The sequence below is a fragment of the Lates calcarifer genome, linkage group LG15 (assembly GCF_001640805.2).
Source record: "Lates calcarifer isolate ASB-BC8 linkage group LG15, TLL_Latcal_v3, whole genome shotgun sequence".
NCBI classification, from domain to species: domain Eukaryota; kingdom Metazoa; phylum Chordata; class Actinopteri; family Centropomidae; genus Lates; species Lates calcarifer.
The window spans coordinates 3,824,300-3,849,884 of record NC_066847.1 but is presented as its reverse complement, the minus strand read 5'-3'; the positions used below and the strand labels follow the sequence as shown (position 1 = coordinate 3,849,884).

The 25,585-nt window shown below is 41.7% G+C and overlaps 1 protein-coding gene across 1 annotated transcript; it reads right to left on the bottom strand.

Annotated features, from left to right (window-relative positions):
• vwde (von Willebrand factor D and EGF domains) lies at positions 1-23,596 on the bottom strand. The gene is made up of 31 exons (XM_051076387.1): positions 23,249-23,596; positions 21,283-21,473; positions 19,645-19,876; positions 18,656-18,850; positions 16,758-17,098; positions 15,953-16,042; positions 15,479-15,629; positions 15,121-15,335; positions 14,890-14,963; positions 14,477-14,750; positions 13,893-14,089; positions 12,728-13,608; positions 12,155-12,291; positions 10,955-11,119; positions 10,271-10,375; positions 9,115-9,229; positions 7,862-8,118; positions 6,601-6,820; positions 5,855-5,992; positions 5,369-5,581; positions 4,585-5,022; positions 4,248-4,343; positions 3,940-4,059; positions 3,734-3,829; positions 2,484-2,579; positions 2,147-2,242; positions 1,635-1,730; positions 1,415-1,510; positions 853-948; positions 636-733; positions 1-71 (listed from the first exon to the last, which is right to left on the bottom strand). The coding sequence occupies exons 1-31, from the start codon at positions 23,322-23,324 to the stop codon at positions 57-59; spliced, it is 5,610 nt and encodes a 1,869-aa protein (XP_050932344.1). The 5' UTR covers positions 23,325-23,596; the 3' UTR covers positions 1-56.
• Positions 23,597-25,585: the final 1,989 nt, after the last annotated feature.

The following is a 25,585-nucleotide window of genomic DNA, read 5'->3' as shown; positions in this document are numbered from 1 at the left end:
TGCTCTCTTCTTGTTTTGTGCATTTTGTAGCGTCTTTATTTCTCATTCCTTTCCCATCATGCTTGTGATACCTGTGAAGGTGTAAAATAAATTCAATGAAATAAAATAACAATAAAAAAAAAGATGATGGATCCCTTTTGATCCCTAGTGTCTTACAGAGCTGTGAGCATTTTTGTAGCCCCACTTTGCAACTCCTGTATTAATATTACATTCAAGTCACAGTCATCTGTTTCCCTCAAAGATAAATACCCTGCAATCTTTGAAAAGCCCAGAAGCTTGTTTGACATCACTTATCGCTGCTCCGGACGTATTTTCTAAATCCTCAAACATCCCTCTAACCACCTGTATAAAAAAATATTCCATCTGTTGCATGAGGGAAAATATTTTTTACCCATTTCCCAAAGCTGCAACTCTGTTAAACAAGCCTCTGGGTTTTTCAAACATCACCAGGTGTTTATCTGTCAGAGAAACTGATGCAAATGTAATGCTGGTGCACGAGCAGCACAAACAGGGGTAAGGAGAACCTCAGAGGGAATACAACCTTCAACCCTGGAACTGTTAGTGCTGTTTAGAAGTTTTCCTACAGAGCTACACAGAGCCATGTGCTGTATATGAAGTATAACCCCATTGCTGACCTTTACTGTGCAGGTGACGCCCTTGTATCCTTTCCGACAGTGGCAGTAGTCAGGTAGGACACACCTCCCTCCATTCAGGCAACGCTGTTTACAGACCGCTGAGGAGGGAATCAATATTTAAGGATTTTTAGATAGATTTAGGTTGAGTGGGAGGAAAGTTAATTACTGTTACTTAACTCCAGTGTCCCTGTATTAATAGATTGTTGAATAAACTCACGTGTTTGACACTGAAGGCCTTCCCAGCCAATGGGACAGTGGCAGGTGTTCGGTCCAACACACTCACCACCATTTTTACACTTTTGCAGACAGACAGCTACAGTCAGAGCAGAGAGGAGGACATTCATACAGTCTTCAGCAGCTGGGAGAATGATTTTAGCACAAAACCTACCACACTGCATCTTTGAATTGGCTGCAGGGGCATCCGAAAGCCAAATATATCATAAATAAGTTGAGGTAACAGTTTTACATTGAGGAAGTAAAATGTGTATGATCCTGGGGGAGAAAAACATAATCATAGGTATTCATATTGAGGTGTGAAACAATGCAAGCTTTTGGAAGCTCAAAATACCAATAACATCTTCTCACCGATTCTCCCTATCCCAGAGGACTAGAGAGTTTACTCATCACTGGAACCAGGCTAAAATGAACCTATCCTAAGCCTCCGCAGATTTAATACTTGATTTTAAAGCTGAACGTGCAGAGTGCATATACTACTGTATGATCTTTATATTACCTGTGATGTATTTTGTGTGTATAGAACAAAACATGGAGTCACTCACGTATGTTACACCTCCTCCCTCTCCATCCTGACGCACACGAGCACGTGTTGGGTCCCACACACTTGCCTTTGTTCATGCACATCGGCTCACACACACCTGGAACACATTTATTTCCTCATTAGATTTTTCCACTACACTTTGAATTGTGAGCTGCCAGAGGCAAGGATTACTTCAAATAAGTTTGCATTCAACTATGCAGACAGTAAACTTACTAACTTACTCTTTTGACACCTCTTTCCTGTGTAGCCTTCAGGGCAGGAGCACACGTTGTTCCTCATGCACTGACCTCCGTTCTTACAGGGGGGACTGCACACAGCTGAAACACACATCAATATTTAACTGTGGGGATTTCAAGAGGCATTGTCCACTTGGAAAAACAGAAATTCAAATCAGATACAGTTCACACTGACCCCATTTTTTAAGAAATACTGACAATACTAACTTCCAACCTCTACACACAATGCTCTTAGCTGGTGTTTTAAATGCGAAGAAAGCCCCTTAGCTAGGGGTAGGTCTGTGTATCTGAAACTGACCTCTGACCTCTTTCAGAAGTGAAGTAGGTGAGCCTACAAAAATAAACCTTACATATATATATATATCAACTGCAAACCGCAAATCAGTAAATGTCTTTAACTCTGACTGTTTATGTATTTGGTAGGTTAGGTTAAATTAAATTCTGTACAGTTCCTCTCAGAGGTGGAACAGCGGAGCAGTAAAATATGTCAGTCTTACCAATCTGACACTGAGAGCCATAGAAGCCACTGGGACAGGCACAGATGTTGGGCTTAATGCATGTTCCTCCATTCAGGCAGACAGGGTTACAGAGAGCTGTAGAGGGAACATTCATATACAACGTATTAAATATTTGTAGTCTCAGAATCTAGAGTATATATTTGAGAAAAGCTTGTACGTTCTCCTGTGCATGATGTAAGATTTACATATGCTTTAAGATCCAATTTTCTGCCACCTGTAAATGTTGTCTATGAAATATTAGGTTTGTATTACATGTTAATAAAACACTCAAATGGAGACACTGTGTAGCTGCAATGTGAACACACACATGTTGTACCTGAGTTACATGTTGGTCCGTACCAGCCAGGTTTGCAACTACAGACATCAGGAGAAACACACTCGCCTCCATTTTCACAATGCCTGTTACACACCACTGAGACAGATACATGATCATTATCCAAACATCCAAAATATATAACCAAGACAACCTAGAATTTTTATGGCCGCAGACAGGAATGTTTCTGACTTGCTCTGATTTTATGTTTCATTGCTGAAGGCAAAAAAGCTCCCTTAAAAAACCAAAGTGAAGATGGCAGCAAAGCATCAGCAAGAGAGATACCAAGTGTCTGCTGAGCTCTGCGGGTTGCACACTTAAGATGCTCATTAAAATATGAGGACTTAGCATATCTTAATTTGTACAATGATATTTGGCCCCCTGAACTGGTTTATACAGTTGTACATACAAGTTTGGCAAATTACATGCTGTATTTTGTTGATCTTTGAGTTTAAAAGGGGTAAATACAACCCCTGCAGCATAAACAGACATAAAACAATGACCCTTACTGTTTAATTATTTTTCTCTTTTTTAAATTGAGGAAATTAAAAGTAACATGGCATTAACGTTTGAAGAAAGGCTCATTTTTTGTGTCTGCTGCGGGGGCTTTATTTAATTCTTCTGTAATTTGCCCCAACTTTTGCATACGACTGCAAAGAAAGCTATAAACTCTAAATGGTTCATGTGATGTGCATGTAAATGCTCCCAAATTAATGGAATAGTTAGACAGTTTGGGGAATACTTGTTTCTTGCAGAGCATTAGAACATTAGAACCAGCAGCTGATTAGTTTAGCTTCACATAAGGACTGGAGGCAGGGAAACACCTAACTTGGCTCCATGAAAAGGTAAAAAATGCACCTTATAGCACCTCTAAAACTCACTGTTTTACATGTTATACCTAATTTGTTTAAGCCGTACAGAAACCAAAACACTCTGTCATCTCTGCAGTGGCAACAAGACCCTACAAAGTCAATGCTCACAGGTTGTCACAGGTTGTGATTCCTGCCCCGATTTCCTTCTTTAAACTAAGCTAAGCTAAGCTGATTGGCTGCTGGCTACAGCTTCATATGTTATCATGAGGACTTGATGTCTGACAGTCAAGAAGTGAGCAAATTAGTATATTTCCCAAAATGTTGAACCATTCAACCAGTCAACACAGTGTCAGTTAGTCATACTGTTCACAGACATAGACCTCAGACTGCCACTTCAATACAAATGTTTCACAAGGTCGAAGTAATGTCATAACATCTCACTGATTTCACATCTGGGTCCCACGTAGCCGTAGGAGCAGGTGCACAGGTTTCTGGCCAGACAGGTGCCTCCGTGCTGACAAGGCGGCTCGCAGCTCGCTACACATCAACACAGGGGTTGTAAACAACATAAAGATACTCACCAGTATTTTGTGAACAACACATGCGCGTCAGCACGTTAGACAGGTGTGAACTGAAGCTCAGATTACCTTCCTCACAGGTGGGCCCACTGTAGCCAACAGGACATTCACACACATTGGGCTTCACACATTTCCCCTGGTTCTTGCAGTCAGGTCGACACACAGGCTGAGAGAGAAGAAAAGCAGCAGCTCTGATGAACAACATGAGTCGCTGAGGTAAATGAGATGAATCTTCAGATGTTGTTTAATAGTGATGCATTAAGACAGTGCGCTCCAATGTTTACTTTCTGGAAACTGTGTGTGGGTTGCAGAGGTTCAGTCACGAAGTGTGCTTCATTAAATGAATTCCACTCTGTCAAACCTCTCTCCTTTCTCACCTATTTGACAGTTGTATCCGGTGTAACCTTCTTTGCAGGTGCAGGTGTGGGGCAGAGAGCACTCCATGTTCCCCCTGCACTGATACCTGCACACAGCTGAAAGAAATCACAAGTTAATTTGAAGGTATCCATCCATCATTGGGTGACTATCTAAAGCTTCAATGTGCATGACTGCTGTATATAACTCTGTATATATAACTCGAAATTATGCTGAAATGATTAGTTGATTAATATTTTCTGAAACGGGAGGCGATTTCACACATTTACACATTTTGCTTTTTTTGGATGTTGAAACAAAGTTATTACCAGTCTTACCTGACATTTTCAGAATGATTACCTTTACATGTGACTCCATCACCGGTGTAACCGTATGGGCAGCGTCCACACCTAAAGGACCCAGTGACCGTGGGCTCACAGGGAACACCAGGGAAGCAGGGAGAGTCAGCACAGGTCACGTGGTGGGAGGGTGACTCCCAGTTGACCCCGCTGGTGAGGTCAGTGGTCAGTTCCACCCCACTGGGCTGACCTCTGAGGACAGTGGGAGCAAACACTCTGGTTGCAGGTTGATTCTGTGGAGTCGCTGTGGTCTTTCTGTCAGTGGAAGAAACTCTTCTGACAGTAGAGATGGTGGCTTCAGGTCTCATCCTCCTGTCAGAGGTTCGTCTGGGTGAGGCGGGAGACGATGAAGAGGAGGAAGTGGGAATCACTTCCTTGTTGGAGTTTGATTTGGCAATGTGAATATCACTGTCTGCTCCGCTGGCAACTGTTCCCTGACCTGTAAAACACTGAAAGTTAGAGGACATGACTTATATAAAGAAATATAGCTGTGGTTTGTCAGCAATAAACAGTAAAATATTAGAAAGAAAGTCATAGGTTTTCCAACCCGGCTGCATTAACATAGCACTTAAGTTCTGGTTGGATTTTATTTGTTTGAACACACACGTTATAAAACTACTTGATTAGTTAGACAAAGAAATATTTATTATGTTGTTGGTCTTTTTTGTAGTTTTCATTTACATGCAGGTTTTTCAAATATAACAGTTCTCAATTGTTTGGCCCAATGCAGCACACAATGTGGTCACTTCTTTCATCATCAATCAAAAGAGCTGCTTCACTCGCACCTGTTGTTGTGCATGTTCGTCCGTTTCCATGGAGACCGGGAGGACAGGGTCCACAGACGAAGCCTGCGGAGACGTGGGTGCTCTCAAAACACTGAACCCCAGGGTGGCATGGTCTCCTGCTGCACGGCGACGGGCCCGAGGGTTTGGGCCTCAATGAAACCTGCTGTACTCTTGCTGGTGTGGTCACCACTTTGGCAGCAGAGTCTGTGTTACCTTGGAGATGAAAGGACAAGAGTAACCATTAACTGAACAATCAGTCCCAGAGATATAAGGACACATGTTAGAGATGAGAGGATGTGGCCGAAAAATGAGCCAACAAATCAACATACCAACCATTGTCAGAGAAGTGTTGAGACACAGACTGAAGCATCGTTGGTTCCAGTCTTTTTATGGGATTGTTGATAATAAAAAAAAACTATCACCCCCTGATTCTATACTAAATGAAACTATTGATTTTTAAAACAAAATTTGAGGAGGGGTACTTACGAGTGCAGGTTTTTCCATCACCACTGAATCCTTGTGGGCAGACTCCACAGATGAAGGAGCCCAGCGTGTTGTTACAGCTCGCTCCAGGGAAACAAGGCTGAGAGACGCACTCATCTATATCTTCTCTGCATGTACGCCCTGAAAACACAGGAAACACCAAGTGGCATGCAGTGGGAATACTCCACAACAAAAAACAACTACATATTACAAATTAATCATGCGAAAATAGGTGTGCTACCTTTACTGTCCACGCCATGTATATTATGTGTATGTATATATGTATATATATTGTAAACATAACAGGTGCTTTCAACATTTAATCTGGATCATTTCTTTGTGCTAAAACAAAACAATCTACAATGTTTTTAAGGAACATTTTGTTTTTCTTAAACCAGTTTCTTAATGTGTGATGATAAGCATTGCACTTAGTGACAAAAATATACTAAAACTGATAGGAATGATGACAACTTAAATAAGACCTCAGCTAGTAAAATATACATATTCTCAAGGGCTACACACCTTGGCAAGTAATTTCTCATAATTTACTCATTTTTGCAGAAGAATCAATATTGCTGTAATTCCCCTGGACTCCAATTAAGGTCAATGAGGTTCACAGAACATTTAATTTCCCTTTAATGTGCAGCCCTGCAGAAAGGAATCCACTACTGAAATCTAAACAATCTTCAGCCTTTTACTCTCTGTGCTGCAGAGTTTTGAAGGAAACACTTCTGCAGGTTGCTCACTACCTGTCATTCCAGGTGGGCAGATACAGGAGAAAGAGTTGGGGCCATCAATGCAGCGGCCCAGTCTGCAGGGGTTGGGTTTACAGTCATCAATGTCCACCTCACACCTTTCCCCTGTGAATCCATCCAGACACACACACAGGTATTCCCCACTGCCGACGGGGAGGTTGACGTTGGTTACGCAGGGAGCTCCGTTCAGACATTCACAGGAGCGCACAGACACCTGGGAGAAACAGAAACAAAAAGGTTTGACTTAGATAAAAAAAACAAAAATGTTCATTTAACATATAAGTAAGTTTAAAGAGAAAAATATGTTACCTCACATTTATTATTTACTTCTTACATCCGAGATTAATCCTACTTTCTGACCAGAGCAGTGCCCCAGTGGCATAAACTACTATCTTCATAGTTACTAGTATACAAGAAGTCAGTGTACTTTACCACTTTGTGCAAATCAAACTGCAACTTTAAGTTGCCACTACTAAAAAAAACTTTGTAAAGAGAAAGAAAATCTCTTTTTTTTGTTGTTGTTTTCTGAAATGTCCCTGGTGCTGTTTCACCACCATCAACAATTTGTTTGAATGTTCTGCAGCTTTGAGCAGCTCCTTTACTTCCTGTGTGCATTGCATTGTGGGACAACAGTGTCCAGCACCAAAACAAAAAAAAAATCAAGCAGACTTATTTATTTCTCTTTACATCTATGACTTTAACTATATTAACTTTTGTGATATTTTCAGTGTGGACACTCTACATATTCAAAACCTTAGTATGTAATATTTAACAGTGTCACAGCACCTTTAGTAGAAAAGTACATATCATTAGCCCCCTCTAGTGGGAGGAAGCAGTAAAGACTCAACTGAGAGCCAAAGGCCATTGTCCATTCACAGGCAGTTTGCTGCTTTTAGAGCCCCTTAAGAATTTACTGACCTACCAAATATAACTTAACCCCTCCCTCAAAACACATACAGACATATGCATTAAATATCCATCCGGGGTATACAATGCATATTTGATTAGAGGAAATGTGCTGACATGTTGAAATCATTCCTATCTCATAATGTCTAAGTAAAATTATACATCATTTTTTATATTGTCACAGTATCACTACACTTATCACACCTATATAAATGGTCTTTTCAGGCTTATGATTTGACTGTAGTGACTGAAGTTTTGAAAGTTTTTTTCCACTTCTCAAACAATGATGCTGTATACTATATGAATATGAAAACGTCACGACATGAAAGAAAGACAAACCCAGCACTACCTGTACAGAGGCTCTGGTCTCAGCGTTGCAGTCATCCGTCACAGTAAAGCGGAAAGTGTGTGTGTCTGTAGTTTCAGCTGTGGCCTTCCATGTCAGCAGGCCAGCCGGAGACAGGGATGCCCCCTCAGGGCCTGATATCAGGGTGAAGAAAACTGCAGAGCCCTCAGGGTCCTGAGCCTGTAGCTGGTACATGAAGTTCTCACCCTGGAAGGACTGTAGATGAAACGGCATCGACTGCAGCACCGGGGGAGTGTTTTCTGATGGGAAACACAAAGGAGGGAATAAACAAGTGATCGAATAAATAAACATATAAGTGAGTCAATATGTGGTGACTGGATGAAAAGGCGGGATTCAGAGGGGTGGGCAAAGACTGAACCTGTATGTAAAATAAACATTGCTGACATGTGACATAAATCACACTCTCACTGGAACAAAATGACCACAAAACAATACAAACAAGCAGAACTAATCTACCATGTCTGTCTTACATAGCTGGCTCATTTGTTGTTCACAGTACGGTCTTACCTGCACCGTACAGTTCTTCATTTGCTGTTTATTATACTTACAATAGCTCTAATCTTTTTTTCTTCATGAGCTGCATTTTTAAATATGCAAGTCTTATTTTTCTAATCACAACTTCAGTATATTTGTTGTTGTTTATACTTTTTATTGATACTGATTTGGGTGGAATTTGCCTTTCTTCAAAAAAACTCGCAGAGAGCTTACAGGAAATGATATGAGAGAGAGGGAGTGACAGGTAACAGTGTATTATATGTATCTCAGTTACTCAGCCACAATGACGTGGTTGTTGATACTAAATGCATTTCAAGCGATATTAACTGCTTTTTAATTAACTTCTTTAATGCTACACATTTTGTCATTTCTCCTGAGTGGAGCAGAGCACCGTTTGACCTACTTTAAGTTGAAGAAGTAAAGTTGAGAAAGAAGTTGGTCAGAAAGTGTAACAATAAGGTAAGCTCTCCTCCTGTCAGCGCCGGGGGACTGAAGCAACTTCAATGGCTCCAATCTGCACAGAGCTGCTGACAAATTATCAAAACAGCCCTGAGCGACTACCAGCCACAAAACTCAGCGATGGCTATCCGACCTCAGCTCTACTGAGGAAGTGACACACTAAAAAACTTTTTTCAATCTTACATAGAGTACCTTATAGTTTAGACTTTCTCTGTATTGTTTAATATGAACGAGCAATGAGACAAACCAGATTAGGGACATTGACAGTTTTGTGTACATACTCTCTGCTATAGACCATGTGTGTTTAGACGAGTCCGGCCGGCATGTGAGGCAAGGGCTGCTGGGATTGGACTCGCCCTCACTGTAGCAGAGACCATCAATGTTGCAGGTTTTCTCCTGGGAAGACAAAGACAACATTACAACAACAAAAAATGTAATTCAGTGTTTGTTTCTGAAGCAAATTACCCTTCATAACATAAAACATGCTGGTTGGTGGCCGCTAGTGAGCGGCACAGGTTTATGTAAAGCCTGCAGAGAACATGGCATCAAGAGAACAAGGCCAGCTTTGTTAAAACACTCACCACGTTTAGTGTGAGAAAAACAAACCTAATTGTTTCCTGTGTTTAAGGATACCGCACACATTCAGCAACACTAAATTACAAGCAGATCAGTGATTGTACTGCTGCAGTTTACAGCTGCATGATGAATGTTAGGTGTCCTGCAGAAAGCATGGCTGGAACTGCAAATGATATTTGTTCAAAAAATATACATATATCCAAAAACACTTTATTATGCAAAAGAATAAAAAAGTTACATTTCCATGTCCTTCAGTGAATATTTCTCTTAAAATTCAGTCAGCTCTGATTTAAGAGTCAGACACACACAGCTCAGTGCTTTATAAACAGTAGCAATAGGAGCAAACCACACTGTTTCACTGTTATTTCCTTATTTTCAGCAGAATAGGAAAATTTATGGAATTTTTTATTTTAATATTTGAATGATAAAAACAGCTGTTTGTCACAGCCCTACTGCATTTGAGTGCAGATCAAAATCCAGCCATTTTTTTTCAGTAGATTAAATACCTGTAGTGATCATAGAAATGCAGGCATGCGCATTGCATCTGCATCACTTGGCAAGTTATGCATGGATTGCACAGATGTGTTGTGCCATGTGGACTAGAACTGGCATGGGTTCTGAGCTTTGCTAAATGATGTTAATTCTGCATCTCCATGTTGTAAGCACTGAATTCACCAGGCACAGAAACCAACAGAGCTTTAAAACCAGATGGAGAAGTTTCAGGCTGGGAGTGCTGCTGAAGATGTTGCAGTTAAAGGATGAAAGAAAGCAGGCTGAGAGGAAAATTTATCTTTGGAGATATTGCTACCTTTTGATCCATATATTAAATTAAAAATACTTTCAAGAAAGATGATGTCTCACCCTCAGGGTACAGAGGACTTCAGTGTTGAGGCTGCAGATCTGGCAGGCTCCATCGTACAGAGTCAGTATCTTGGCGTTGCTGTAGCTGTAGCCATCGTTGGATACCTGCCATCAGAGGAGAGCTGTTTACTGTGGAGGCATTTAACAGGTAAACTGAACAAGCTGAACAACAATTGTTCAAGCTGGCTCATTTTCGACTCTTCAAATATTTTAAAGAAGCAATATATGCAGAAGTGGTTATATGAATTGAGGGTAATGGGTTCCTGGAAAGATCCTACCCAGTGATTAATGTTCTTATGTTTACCAAATCTCACTGCAGGGAAAACGTAATCCCTCACACTGGTTTGTTTTATGCACTTGGCAGATGGGTATATCAATCAATTTGCTGTTTCAAAGTCCAGTTTCCTCCTAAACCAAAATGAAACGAGAAAACCTCCGCTTTCCACAACTATAGCCAGAAACTGAAAACTAGCAAACTCTCACACCTTCCCATTACTCCAGTGAAGATTTACTGTGATAGCATTCTGACATTATTATAGAATTTCATATTCATCCTTAGTTTTGAGGGACTCAAGGATCAGACAGGAGTGGGAAAGAGAAGAGAGGAATAAAAACCAGAAACAGTGGAGTCAAAGAATTGATAATTCTATAGTAATTTCACTGATGTGCAGAAATGTGACTAACTTTGATCTGCCAGCGAGCCAGTGGTCTGTTTGACACAGATTCCTGATCCAGGCCTGCAGGAGTCTGGCTGTCCTCCAGGGGGAGCTGGCACTCCAGTGCCGTCACAGCCAGAAAGGTGGCTAGGACAAACTGGGGCTCATCCAGGACCCAGTCCCCATCCACAAACTTGACAAGGGACGCAGAATGAGGGGGAGGAAGAAAAGAGAGAGAGAGAGAGAGACATTAGAGATGAAAAGAGAAAAGGCATAAAGTACAGTGGCAAAAACAAGCACAAAGGAGGGAGGAAAAAAGAGGTAGAAGTACAGCAGACAACTGGGAATTTGTCACTGATGATTGATCCAACAGTATTAAATGAACAAATAAATAAAGATTAGTGCACAATCCATCTTAAAACTCTCAATATTTTTATATTAAAAATGGATCAATGAACAATCCATGAACAATTATGTGTAATGCTTCACAGCTTCATAGAGCTTTCAGCTCATTGTTTTTTTTTACCCTCCTCACAGCTCTCATCATCCTTCTATTTCAGCTCTTAAAAAACAACTGTGCACCCAAAAGTGCACACAGACAAAATTAGCAAATAGCTGTTACACAGAATGGAGCATTTAGCAGCTAAAGAGCCACAAGGAGGGTGAAAATTGGACTTAAATTGGTCAGTTAAAGAGAAACACAACTCCAAATGAATGCTAATGATGCTCTGCATTTGCTGGTTGTGTCAGTGTTGCGTTTACAGCTTGTTGCATTTGCCCCCAAGTGACCTAAACAATTTGTTGATACAGTTTTGGTATAAATTTGGTGCTGAACATGTTGAACAACAGTAGATGTGTAATAATCAACAGGGCTTTCTGTGTTGCACAAGAACATGACAGTTTCTTGCTTCTTATTTGGACTTTAATTCAAATAAACAAACTAAATATCTAAAGATGATGACATCAATTGATTAATTGAACCAATAACACCTTTGTAACCAAACCTGCCTCTGCTCCAGTTGAGCATTCAAAACTTTCTGAGCTACAGCAGCTCTAACAAAGATAATATGTGGATATAGAGTTTAAACGAACTGTAGAAGAAGAAAGTGACAGCTCCCGGGTATAATGTCATTCTATTTTTTGAGGAGAGCAGAGAGGAGAACTCATGCTGTGCAGATGAGGAATAAATGAAACAGAAACCAGAAAAAGAAGCAGAAAAACAAAGTACCTTTTCTTTAACAAACTCACACTTGAGCTCGTGGGAGTCCTTGAAGCCTTGACCGTAGACCTGGACGGTGGAGCAGTCTCCCTGTCGGACGTCACACAGACCCTCTTTCTCTAACTCAGTGATCTCTGGGATCTGGTCTTCACACCATCAACGACAAAAAGTACAGACAAGCGTGGACTGTTAGACTCTGGGAATCCAGTCAAACTCACAAGCCATATGTCTCAAAATCATACATCTGTCATCACAGAGGTGCAGTGGAAGCAACTGCTAAATGTATTACAACTGGTCTAGAAACAAAGATACCTGTTTTTGTGGTGTGGTTGTAGGTCAAATTAATTAAACAGCTCTGGCCTGTTTTTACTCTGAGCTGTAGCTTTAACATGCACCATGAACCTAAAAACTGCTGGTATTTGGTTTTGTTAGATATTTTTCTGACTACATTTGTTCTAAAACTTTTTCCTGTGATGTCAAAACACTGTTTCTCACACATGTCAGAAATTGGCTGGTATATCAGCTTTACAAAAGACCTCTATAAGACTAGTGGTGCATTTGAATTGATCTATGTTCAATTACCAGATAGCACACTGCAGTCATAGGACCCAAATCCTGGGAAGCACACACAACCCCACTCTGAACACTGGCCGTTGCCGTTGCACAGATTCGGACACTTGAGGATGGCCAGAATGTCCTGGTGCTCTTCTTGTCTCCTCCTCTCTTCCACCAGCCTCCTCTCACACTCGTTCTCCAGCAGTGGCAGTGTTGCATTCAGCCATGACTGCTCATCCTTCAGCTGTAGGTCAGTAACACACATTGCCACAGTATGGGTGAGTAGGGACCTTTCCAAAAGGCGCCCACAGCCTACTGCAATGCTCGAGCGTGCCACAGCCTGCTGGCACTGAGCATGTGCCTGCTGCTCTGTGAGGCCAGAAGGTGTGGGCCATGTTGGGGTAGAGTCTGGTTGAGCTGCTGGTTCATGGTCCTCTGGGAAGAAGTAGGTAAAGCCCTCTAAGTCAGACTGACTGAGGCTCTGGTGCGGGGAGTTAGAGATGTAACGGTGGGTCTGCCGCCTGTTCCTGCGCCGCTGGTGCTGGGCTAAGGTTAAAGCCTCATCCCTGGAGGCTCCCGAGACGAAGCCTTTTTCACGCAGCTGAGCATTAACACCCTGATCTTGAGTGTTTTCGGTGGAGTGACCTGGAGGCAGTGACTGTCTTTCATTGCCTTTGAGTAGCTCTACTGAGCCGATGTACTCAGCTGTGACATCCAGAGTGGGGATGACACTGAGGAGATGCACGTTGCCATAATGGGAGCAGGAGGAGTCAGAGGAGGTGAGTGGCTGAGATCGAGCTCTGGGAGATGCAAGGCGGGGTTCTGTTTGACAGGTACAGTACTTGCGGGGGCTCGGTGTACTCAGATGGGATGGCAGGGTGTCAAACAGGCTGGTGCCTGGAGGTAGTCTGACAGAGGGAAAAAGAAAGATGTCAGTGAAAAGGCAGGAGGGTTTGACTGCAAAATCCTGAACAAATCTGTTAATAAGAAACACCACAATTTCTTTCTGCTTCACCTTCTTCTGCTAACAGGAAGAGTAAATTCATTATTGCATTTAGAAGAACTTTACGTATACCGCACAGTGGGACATGACAACATCAAAGATCCTACATAAACACAGTACTTAAGAGTACAAATCAGACTCAACAAGCATATCCAAGGAATCAACTGTTATCTTAAAAAAAACACCTACCTCCATTCAGAGATAAAAGCATGCAGATCCTCCAGTGTGGCGCCCCCTGCTGAGTGGAAGTCATTGTCTGACTGTCCGTCGTACGTCCCACACAGACCCTCAGTGTGACTCCAGTCTGAACTGGGGGCTCTCAGCGTCAGACTCATTCCCCAGTCAGACACGTCTGCACGAACAAACGCTCCAGATGAGAAGGTCATCTGCAGACAATCATATGGAGACAGAAGAATATCTTCTCTTCAGCAACAAGCAGCTGAGTTTGTCACATTTTTAAGCCAAGGCAGTCTCAGCAAACAGATTTCGACAGAGAAGGTAAAGGTAGGTGACCTGGACTATCTTTAAACAAAGATCAGGGTTTTTTTAAACCATATTTCATATTTTATATATTTCTCCTCTTTCACCAACTCTGACCTCAGTACTAATGTTTCAAAAACAGCTTTAAATCTTGTATTGCTCTGTAAGTTGGGGGTGATGTAAGAGATACCAAAGGTGTGTGGTATGAAAAACATACATTATCCTGAACTGAATATTTTTATCAGTTCTACTCTGAAGTATTTTGGATCAGTGTCTGACTCGTCCTCACTCACAGTGACTTTGCGTCCCTGGTAGGACTCCGTGATCCGAATGCTGCTCTTGCTCAAGTCTCTGTTCCTCACAGACAGTTGTGGCTTGGTTTCACCCATTTCCCCGTTGCACATGTCAAAGGCAATAACATCACCGCCATCCCTCGCCACGAAGCCGCACACGCACGAGGCGGCGTGCACCAGGCTGCCGCACTCCCACTGACGGACGTGGACCTCAAACGGCCAGAAAGTGCTCCTATAGAGCACAAAGGTACCTATTTGGTAGCTCTCATAGCGCCTGTAAGTAAACCAAGAAAAATTTAGAAAATTATTTAGAAAAATATTTGCTACTCTATTCTAGTGCAAAAACAGAAATCAGCTATTTAATTGCTAAATATAATAAGTTTCCTGTTTAACTGAATAAGAGACTGAAGTACCTGCCATCAAATGTGATCATGTGAGGATCAGTGAAGGAGTAGCAGTAGGCTGAGGGAACATCCTGTACTGTTATCTGAAAATGAGAGATCAATTAAATTAACACACTGGTGATACAGGTATGTACAACCAACAGATGAAACAAAAATTATGACATAGCAACTACTGACATATAAAAAATTGAGATCTCATGAATATGAGGTGATTCCCCCAGGACAGTTTGATCTGTTTACCTCAACAGGGTCTGGTGAGTATCCGTTCCAGAGAAAATTCTGTGTGACGATGGGTTTGACAGAAACCTGAGTTGTCCTGTTGCCATCTTTGACAAAGTCAGTGACGGGACTGAAGTGGATCTGAGCTTGGCTACAAATCCCGTCCCTGCAGGGGCTCGAGGACAGATCCACCTCACAGGAGGACAGAGACAGATCTGCACCAAACAAACCCTTGTCTGCAACGTAACAAGGATTTTGGCATTTGTTTAGTTCTGTATAAAATCCAGGACCCGTTATTTCAACAATTACAATGAATGTCAGGTGGTAAATCTGCCCACCATTTTAGCTATTATGTCCTTATCTTGCTGTAAGGCCTCACCTTGACTGCTTGTGCTGAGCTGCAGGGACAGAGTGCACTGCTCTGTAGATGATGAGGAGGATTCTTCCAGACATGGGACAGGAACTGTGCTCTCAACCACCAACTCATACAGTCTCCCATCCTCAGATACACTGCTCACCTCTGGTCTTAGCTGCACAAGACAGTTGCAAAGACAAAAACTATTTCAAGACTAACTGCATTCTTCTTAAGATCAATAAAAAAAACTTTTATCAAAATGATGGTCAGTAAGATAGCATCTTTTTCTACATTATAGCAAATAAGCATATTTTTTTAACATTGGATAGGGGCAGGCTAACTTTTCCACCTGCTTCCAGTCTTTATGCTAAGCTAATTGCCTCGTGGCTGCAGCTCAATACTTAACACACAAGCTTTTAGTCTTCTCAGCTAAAAAGCTGTTCATCAATATCCATCACACACACACACGTCGTAAAACGTCAGAATTCTGTGATATACCCTAATCCCAGCGAAGAACTCCAGACTTTCCACTGAAGCACCACGGACATCGGGCGAGTCCAAGAAGAAACTGGAACTGGAACAGTAAATCTAAGTGAGAGAGAGGGAGAGAGAGATGTGATTTCTTTCTTTTATCATAATATACTACATACCATTCTGTGTGTTTTCTTTATCATTATACCTACAACGCAAACCTTGTAAACAACCTACTTTGGCAATACTGAACTTAATTAAAATCATGCCAACAAAGCAAATTTCAAAATAAATTAGAGAGAGAGGGAGAGAAAGAGCAGGAGGAAGCACATAGCAGCTAAAAGGGAAAAAATCCTGGATGTATAAAATGTTTTATAGTTAAGGTTATAGTTCCAAGTCACACACATGACCAGTGCACAATAAAACAAAACGACATGTTGACAGATTTCAATAATAGCTTCATTCTCTGCTGCCTTAAAAGTCCAGGAGTCACATTTTTGATTTATACAGTTCATCTTATTTCCAAAAGAATGGGAAGTCAATTGTTGTAGGAATGTAGTACTGACAGCTAGTCACAAAATACTCACTGAAATTAGTCTTCCATTTTTCTGATCTTATTTGTTCAGTTTCTTTCCAGACCTGGATTTATCCTGGATTTATCCTGGAATGGCCGTCACTATTAAATTCTGACTACTTTCAAATGCACCTGTTCTCTTGTTTTGGGCTCAACCCCCTTCAGTTCTTTTGAATGAAAGTTAAACTAGAGCTCATCTTGAAAACCGACTTGCACTCAACAAAGATCATGTTGAACCACTGCAGTCCTGCTTCAGACCTTGTCCCCTAGACGGAGGTTGAAGCCGTCCAGCTCGATAAAGGCGGAGGTCTGGATGGTGGTCTCCTGTTTGAGCTCCTCCTTCCTGCCCTCAGGTGAGAGACGAGACCACGCCACCACGTAACCCAGGGAGCCGTTGGTGCTGCTGTCAAAGCTGCACCTCAGGTGGACGGTGTTACCTGTCACCTCAGAGACAATCACTGGTACAGATGGAGTGGGTGGCTGCTTGGCTGACAGGGAAGAAGCAGAGAGAGTAGGTAGCTTAGTGTCGTCTAAGAGTGAGATGATATTCATGTACAGCACTAAATAATGCTGTACTAAAACTGTAGTCAGTGTTGCTGCTAATATAGACATTTACCAAATTTCTAGAAGAAAAAAAACTTGCAAGGTCAATGCTAACATAGTCAACTATTTGTGACTTCTTATTGTCATTAAATTTATACTAAAAAATACTAATGTTTAGTGGTTAAACTGGGTTAAATTTAAAAAAAGGTGATTGACTCTTTTCCCATTGTCAGTAATTAGTTAACCTCTGTCCAGAATGAGAGTTAGCTGTTAGCTGCTGTGCAGACTACATCCATGGGTTGGTGCTCCTGTCAGTGTCGGAGCCTCCCTGTGAGCTGCTTTGGTCGTATTATGTGATTTTAAACCTTCTTTTGGAGCTGTAGTGAGCACAGCACACTCTCAGCGAGCCCGCACGACGGCTAGCAACAGATACAACAGGAGATTGCCACATCTCCTCCAGCACCTGCACGACATCTCCGACTTTTGGGATTTTTGGGAAAGTCTTAATTATAATTATAAAAATAAAAATAATTTTTCAAGCTTGGCGAGGAAATATTTGACCGACCTGCTCAGAGGCCTAACCTCAACCTATGTGATGAACTGTGAGCCAGGCCTTATCACATAACATCAGTGTTGGACCTCACTAATACTCTCGTGACCGAATGGAAGCAAATCCCTGCAGCCAGGTAAACAAAAATTTGTGGAAAGCCTTATCAGAGGAGAGGAGGCTGTTGATGCCCAAGGTTACTCCATAGGTTTGACATTTAGGTGTCTTCAAGGATGTAATTTCCACTGGGTGTGGCAGAGACATCCCCCTCAGCCCTTACAGCTTCAGTTTGATTTATTGTCTGAACAGTATCTTTATACTGCACAGCCACCATTTTTTCAAATGAGAGAAGACAGGAGCTGATACAAATGTTGATATCCTTATCTATGTTGCACTCACAGACGTTAAGCTTTGTGAGCAACTAGTAAATGCTTTGATGATGTAATCTGCCCTGTGATTTGCTCTCAGGTAGATGTTTGTACCTGCAACCAAGACTCAGGGCCAGTAAAAATTCTTCAAACTCCTACATGCTTTTTCAAGGAAATCAAAAGATGCTAGAATTGAACATCATTCAAATTCAGGGCAGTGTAGCACTGTGCTCATTGTTGTTAAGATGCATATACAATGTTTATCATAAAGTATGAGATCTTTACTAAGAACATTTTTAAACAGGCATTAGTGTATTAATAGCATGGCAATTAGCATGGTATTTATAATTTCTGGACGGTCCATTAACCAGTTATTTTTGTCCCTATAGTCTAAATTAAGTATTCACCGTATTTTTATTATGGATTAAGGATGTTCTATCACTATTTTTACTGCCTCTATCTGTAGAACAGTGAGGTCAGGAATCACAGCAACCTGAAGTCCATTATTTAAAACAAGTTGATGAACACGTTCAGTGATATTTCATCTTTCTCCAATTAAACCTCCCTCCTCCCCCTTTCCACCTCTGCCAGCTTCCTAAAATCTGCCTTGGCATAATTCACCTCCTGGCCGAGGGCCGTCACCATGGAGACGAGGCCCAGCGGACGCCGGGACACATGCTCAGCTCATTAAGAGGAGCAGTGAGGGAGCCAGTGGTGCATTCCTGACCGCATGGCAACTCCCTGACCTCCTGATTGTTTTGCTGTTTGACCTAACACGAGGAGACAAGCGCAGGCCATAAACACAGCGGCAGGATCCTCACTTTTACATGTTCCATCGACGATCACCTCGTCAGGGCCACAGGTCAGCGATGTGGGTAAAGTGTCGGACATCTCTGTTTGATGGATAGGGGCAATAGAACAACAGCAACACTCAATTGTAAATCAACATTAATTAACATACTGGATTATATATGGCAGAGAGGAGACTGAGAGTTTGGTGCCAACATGTATTTTGTTTCAAAGGTCTTGTCTTTTGTTTCAGAGTGCAATTCTTCTTCTAATATACGTCAAGCCCTTAAATAGAAAGTTAAGGATTTCATGCAAAACTGGTTATGAGCTATTGTGGTGCTTAATATTTCAAGGTTTATGAAAATCTTATTGCTGTTACAAAGCATCATGCCACATTATCAAGGCTTATAGAAATGATTGTGATGCATTAGGTATTTGTTAGAATGAACATGTGAGTATACATAATGCTGTATAGATATGGGTTTCAATGAGTATTATCCTCACTTGTAAGTTGTTTGTTTTTCCATTGTGGGAAATGGGTTCTGTTTTGTTCATGTTACGCAACAGCCAGCCTGATTCTCTGAGAAGGACCAGGCCAGTCTGACAACATGTTAACACTGAATGTGCTCACGTGGGATCAAAACTTAGAAAAAACTGGGAGGTTTTGACCTCTCAAACTCACACATTGCATTAGTCAGGGCTCAGAAACGCACATGCACTAACTATTTTAGACTGACCAAGCCACCGGCAGAGTAACTGATGAATGGTACTTGCTGCTGGTCAAAGCTGGAGTAGAAAGTCTTCAACAACATGTTTAGTTAAAGCACTGACAAACACAAGCATATCTGAGCTTTAACTGGTTGTCTTACATTACAAAGAGATCAGAGTAGGATCGTACCTTGAGCACAGTATCCCATGCATCCCTGTGTGGGCTGGAGCAGGTAAATGTAGAAGTCTCCACAGTTACGGACCGTGACCGGGATGCGGAACAAGCAGCAGTCTTTGCTGCCGCTTGGGAAGAACTGCCAGGCAGCGCAGGCCGTCAGCTGCCTGACCTCCAGCAGTCCAGGCAAGGACTCACCTTCACCCAGAGACAGCCACACCGGGGCCTGGGTCCCGCAGTGGTTCACCTGGATTTTTAGGGAGTTAGAGGGGGAGAACATTCATAATGTGGTGAAAGTACAACACAATTGGACTGTCTAAGCTGAAATGTAACAAATTATTGAAAGCCTTTACATTTTTTGTTTTTTCCTAAATGAATCCTCAAGTACAGGAAGTGATATGTTTTGACAAAGCTATAGTTTGCCACAGTTAATTCCCCTTTGAAAAAATCCTTGGCCTGACAAATCTAGCCATTTATCCGCCATCATCATAAAGACATCGCCTTATTATGTAACACATGTTCACAGCGATCCTCTCTTCCTTCCTCCGCCCACTCCCGTGGTTATCTATCACCCGGGGAGAGCAGCGATGCCCTGGGAAGGCAGAGAGAGGCTGACACTTCAGATGGATCCTGCAGGCTCCTCACAGCAGGCCGCCCGCAGGAAATGAGACACATTCCAGCTCTCCTTGCACTCTCCTTCATAAATATGTACACACAGACACACACACACACCGATAACTGTGTATCCGCAAAGTGAGATACATCCAAGCAAACACCCGCTTCTTGTTTTCACATTTAAGTGACAACAAAGAGGCCATGTCAGTTTTCTATGTGAGGTCACACATGTGGTCTCGAGAGATTTCACAGACCTATGTGTTATTTGTAATTAAAAGAAACATACATCAACATGTCTATATAACACCTCTGGACCTCACCACATGCTACTAAAAAAGTGACTGACATGATAAAATGAAAACTCCATAATTTCAGGGGTCATGAGAATTTTACAACCTTCAATTAAGGTCACAGCTGTCAAACAGAAGAAACACTGGAATACCTTTAGAATGAGCTGATATTAAATTTTCAGAGACTACCTGCAATATTTTTCACTCTGGCTTCTAAAATCTAAAGCGATACCAAAATTTGAACTGTAAATTAAAATTTCTATATAATTTCAGACTTGTGTTCACTCTGATGAATCTAATGACAAAAAACAACCTCAGTGACTATTCTGACTCATCTGAACAGTCAGTGAATTGAGCAAATATGCCAAAGATCGATTTTCTCTCCAACCGCTCAACCGCTCATTGCTGATGACTCAAGGAAGTGCAGTGTCAACTGTGAAGTTTTTTTGGATGAGTGGTTCTTAAAAAAACATCAATTTTCTACATGTTAGCAGAGCTAAACTACGAGGACAGTGCAGCACCCAAACGATTTACAGTGCAATTGAGAATTTTTTTTACAACAAACAATAAATCAAGAAATTAATCACTGGATTAATTGATAATGAAAAAAGTTGTTACTTGCAGCCTTACATAACATAATGAAATGAATGTAAATAGCAATGCATTGCAAAGTATAGGCACCGTATGACAAGATATTATTCCTCCAGTCTGTGTCTTTGGAAGATGTTCCACAGAAAAGGTCATTTACCTCCACACACTGAGTGGGCATGCTGGCTGGCTTGTCAAAAATCTGAAACTGGTACCATCCCGGAGCGAGGGAGTGGTCGCAGATGAAGTCCTGCAGGGCCGACTGCTGCAGCCAGCTGGAGCTGAAGGTGGTGCTGCGGTAGGGGTTCTGGAGGATGGAGTGGCCACCCGGTGCACATTCAGGAGGGAGCACTGCAAGTACAGCCAGAGAGACAACATAAGCACTGGATGCTCCCCAAGACTGTCAATACCAATGATCAAGTATATGGAAGGCTTTCTGCAGGCCAAACAGTGGATTGTGGACGTTCATTGCCCAGCTGGTCTGTATTCAAGATCAACATTTCCAATTGAATTTCAAAGCTGATAAAGGAGTGCAGCGTTGCCCAGTGCAGAGGTTTGTACACACACCATGAAATGCACTGACATGAGGGAGAAAGCATGATGTTATCATTTAGAGTATGAATACATTTACTGAATAAAACAGTCACATGAGGAATAATCTTGCCAAACTTGTGCCTTGGATAACAGTGCACAACAAAGAAACAGCAAGATATTACATGAAAAAAGTGGAACTTTGATTAGTTGTGTGTGCTTTTCGCCCATCTAATTAAAATGACGATACTGTACAGGCTGGTGGCCATGGACAGATTATTTAACAGGCCTGCCAGGCACAGGCACAGGCACAGGTTCCCCAAGGCCAAAGCTTTTGATAACAATTAGTGTGAAATCTATGGATGTCCTGTGCCCAAGATCCCATTGTCCAGCCACACTGGTGACAGTGAAATAAACAAATGAAAGAAGTGTGATCAAACTTGCCGTTTAAGTCCACCTGGAAAAACAAGAAGACCGGCCTTAGAAGGTATGTACATCTGCAGTTTACAGGTTTTGACTACAACTAATGTATGACCTTTAGTCGTTACTAAATAAACTATAATAATGAGCAGACTCAGGAAAACAACCTCTCTAATGATGAGATTAAGACCTGGAACCAAACCTAACAGCTTTACTGTTAATGGATTTTCCCAGCAGGAAGTGACTGCTGATGTCCATATGGTCCATTTTAAGATGTGGTTTCACATGAGCTGTATCATTTAGGGAGGAAGTCCTTGGTATCCATCAGCAAAGCCAGAAGAGCAATTTACATTAAATATGAACAAAGTGACATCTCAGGCTGGTTATAAGGCTGGTGGCACATCTAATGGAGTGGGAGACTAGGGAAGGATGATATTTTAAACTCAAGATCAGGAAGAGGACAGGTGATTAAGGAGGTCAAAAGATGGAGACAGACTAGAAGCTTATGATGTTTGACCACAGAAGTTGAAACAGAGCAGAGAGAAAGAAAAAGATCCAAGCTGTTACAAGAAGTACCAGCCTCTGCTTCTGTGCTCTGCAGCAAAGTTTTCTGGCCCTGACCTAAGAGGTCAAGTGAAAGGCGATATCCTGACTGAGTCTGCCACAGAGGGTGACGGGGAGACGAGCGGCTGAGGGAGGCGACAGGAGCTGTCAGAGCTGCTCAGACATCCTTCATACTCAACACCTGGTCACTTCAGTCCTCATCACCTGGACGCAGACTCTGAGGCAAAAGCCCATGTGGGTGAGAAGAAAGTGAACTGCTTCATCTTTGCTTTCCATGACAGCACAAGACATTACACTCTGACCATGAGACTGGGAGCTATGTGGCCTTGGATGACAGCTACATGATGGATGAGAAGGGGTCAGCTTCTTTTTGGCAGAGGGACAAAAACTACCTGGGGATTCATGGAGCTCTTTGATACTGGACTCGTGTATTAAATAAATAGTGAGTTTTGTTCATGACAGAAGAAAACGGCAGTCATCATCCACACCAGAGAATTATTTAACAAGTTGTTTGTCGTTTAAACTCGTGAAACCAACGCGCAGACAACTGCTGTGACACATTTAAACAGTCAAACTCAGAGTTATTGAACTACTTAAAGCAGTGAACTTACCTGTTTGACCGTGCATTGCGTTAGGAAGTAAAAACACAACGCAGGGAAGAAGTTTCAACAGAGTTTCAAGTCTCATCGTCTTGCAGTGACCAGCTCGCGACTTTGCCACCAGACAGCGCGAGCACCGATTCACCGAAAGCCCTCTGTCTGCTCGGAGGAAGAGGTTTGCACTCGTCTTTTCTTGTTTTCCGAGGCAAAACAAACGAAGCGGACGGAAATCCGGAGGCGCTTCCAGTCACTTCTTGTTGCAGGATTTGAAGACGCTGTCGGCTGATTCGAGACGCCGGGCTGCAGCGGCTGACCACAGTCTGCTGCAGGCTGCAGCATCACAGAGTGTTAGGAGGGGCATCAGCGGTACACCTTCTCATGACCCAAACCTCCAAACCTCTGCACACATCTGCCTCCGAGCTGCAGGACTCCGCAGTTAGGCCAAAGTAGTATTTATTATGGCTGTAAACACTAAAGATTCAGTCATGACAGATAAATGATGTTTGCTTTTACTTGAGGTGATGTAACAGGAAAACGAAATATTTTTAGCCAATATAAAAGCCATGTGCATAAAACAGAGCTAAAGAACAGTAGAAGCCTATCACCTTGAAAAGGCAATAAATATTTATAGTAACTTATATTTAAAATGTACTAATGTACTAAAAGTGAAAGTGAAAATGCTTTCAATTTAACTTCATAAAAAGTGCAGTAAAAAAACAACTACAAACCAAATCAAATTAATATTTGCTGTGACCACCTTTTACCATTAAAACTGCACCAGTTCTTCTCGCCACACTTGCTCATTTGTTTGCGTCTTCAAGGTACTTTGCAGGTAGGTTGTTCCAAGTATGTTGGAAAAGTTGCCAAAGTTCCTCTGTGGATTCAGGCTGCCTCAGTGTCTTCTGCTTCTACATGTAATCCCAGTCTGACTCAGGACAGATCATCACCAGGATGAATTTGGTACCGATCAGCTGCCTTCGTAATGATACAGCATGATGGATGTGAATCTAAACATTTAAACTGCCTTAAACATTTACATAGTACTGTATTAAATGAGTATGTAACAAATAACATCACTGAATCTTGAAATAAACAGAGGCCACTCAAAATGTTCTGTTGATATCCTGATTTATTGTTGGCAGTAAAGAATGACATTTTACCATGTTTTTTTTTAGTTCAAGAGGTTTCAAGTTTGAGTGCATCTCACACTAAACTGTAAAACCTAAGTCCACGTCACACTATATATGCAGAGACACTAATCAGGGTTAAGTTTCATAAACCTAATGACTATTCAAACAGTAGGGATATCCAAAAATTACACAGTAGAACACAACTTCATCATTCTCATTACACTGGATGATGAGTTATTCAGTTAATTTTTATTTGATACAACACAAATAAAGTGAATCAGCTTAAGTCTGTAAAACTCTGCACCAAAACGTGTGTCTTCTCTCTCTAAAGGGGGAAAAAGTAGACTGATGGTCTAATCATGGAGGTTCACTACTGGCCAGCCAGTGATATTTCATTAGTCACCACTCCAAACCACTAAAACAGATGGCCCAATGCTGCATTTTTCAGGGAAGCAGCCTAAGCCAAAGAGTGGGGTTTTGGATAAGTCAGATATCACATTCGCGTCCTTTTCCAAACTGCTCGTTTCCATTCTCACGCTTTAACAGCAGCCGTGCTACTCAGATATAGAGTTTCACTGGCAGGAGCTGAGGAGCTGGAGCTGATTGTTCTGTCAAAGACCTGAAACTAATCTCTTTAGAGGAGGAAATATGATCTGGAAGAAGTGATGGCTCAATCCTAATTGTAAAAAATAGTACATTCAGGAGGCATTTAAAAAAAAAAAAAAAAAGTTTTTTTGCAGTGACAGAAGATGCAGGGAATTATATTTGTGTTATTTTGGTCAGTTAGACGTTGATATGTCAAGAGCTACAAGGATAGATGAGATGCTGCAATGCTCCCATGCTCCCACCAAACCAATAAATCAGTCACTTAGAAAAAGCAATCCAGATTTCTTTTCTCATTTGTTCCAAGCTGCTACAATTTAGTTCTGTAACTAACAATTATTTTCATTGTCAATTAATATGCCAATTATAATAAATTATTAAAACAGTTCCAGATTGATTTCCCATTTCAGAGGTACAACAATTTATGATCTAAGAGCTGTTTGAGATGATTATGCTCAAAAAGGGTTCATTAATTCTGCAGGACTATTGCAGAAGTACAAACACTGGTGTAGTATCATTTCTGCAAACTCAGGCTGATGATTTTGCTAACTATCAGCAGGAGGACTATTTCTGAATTAAAGCGGACGGTTTGAGTAAACTGTGAAGCTCCAATAAA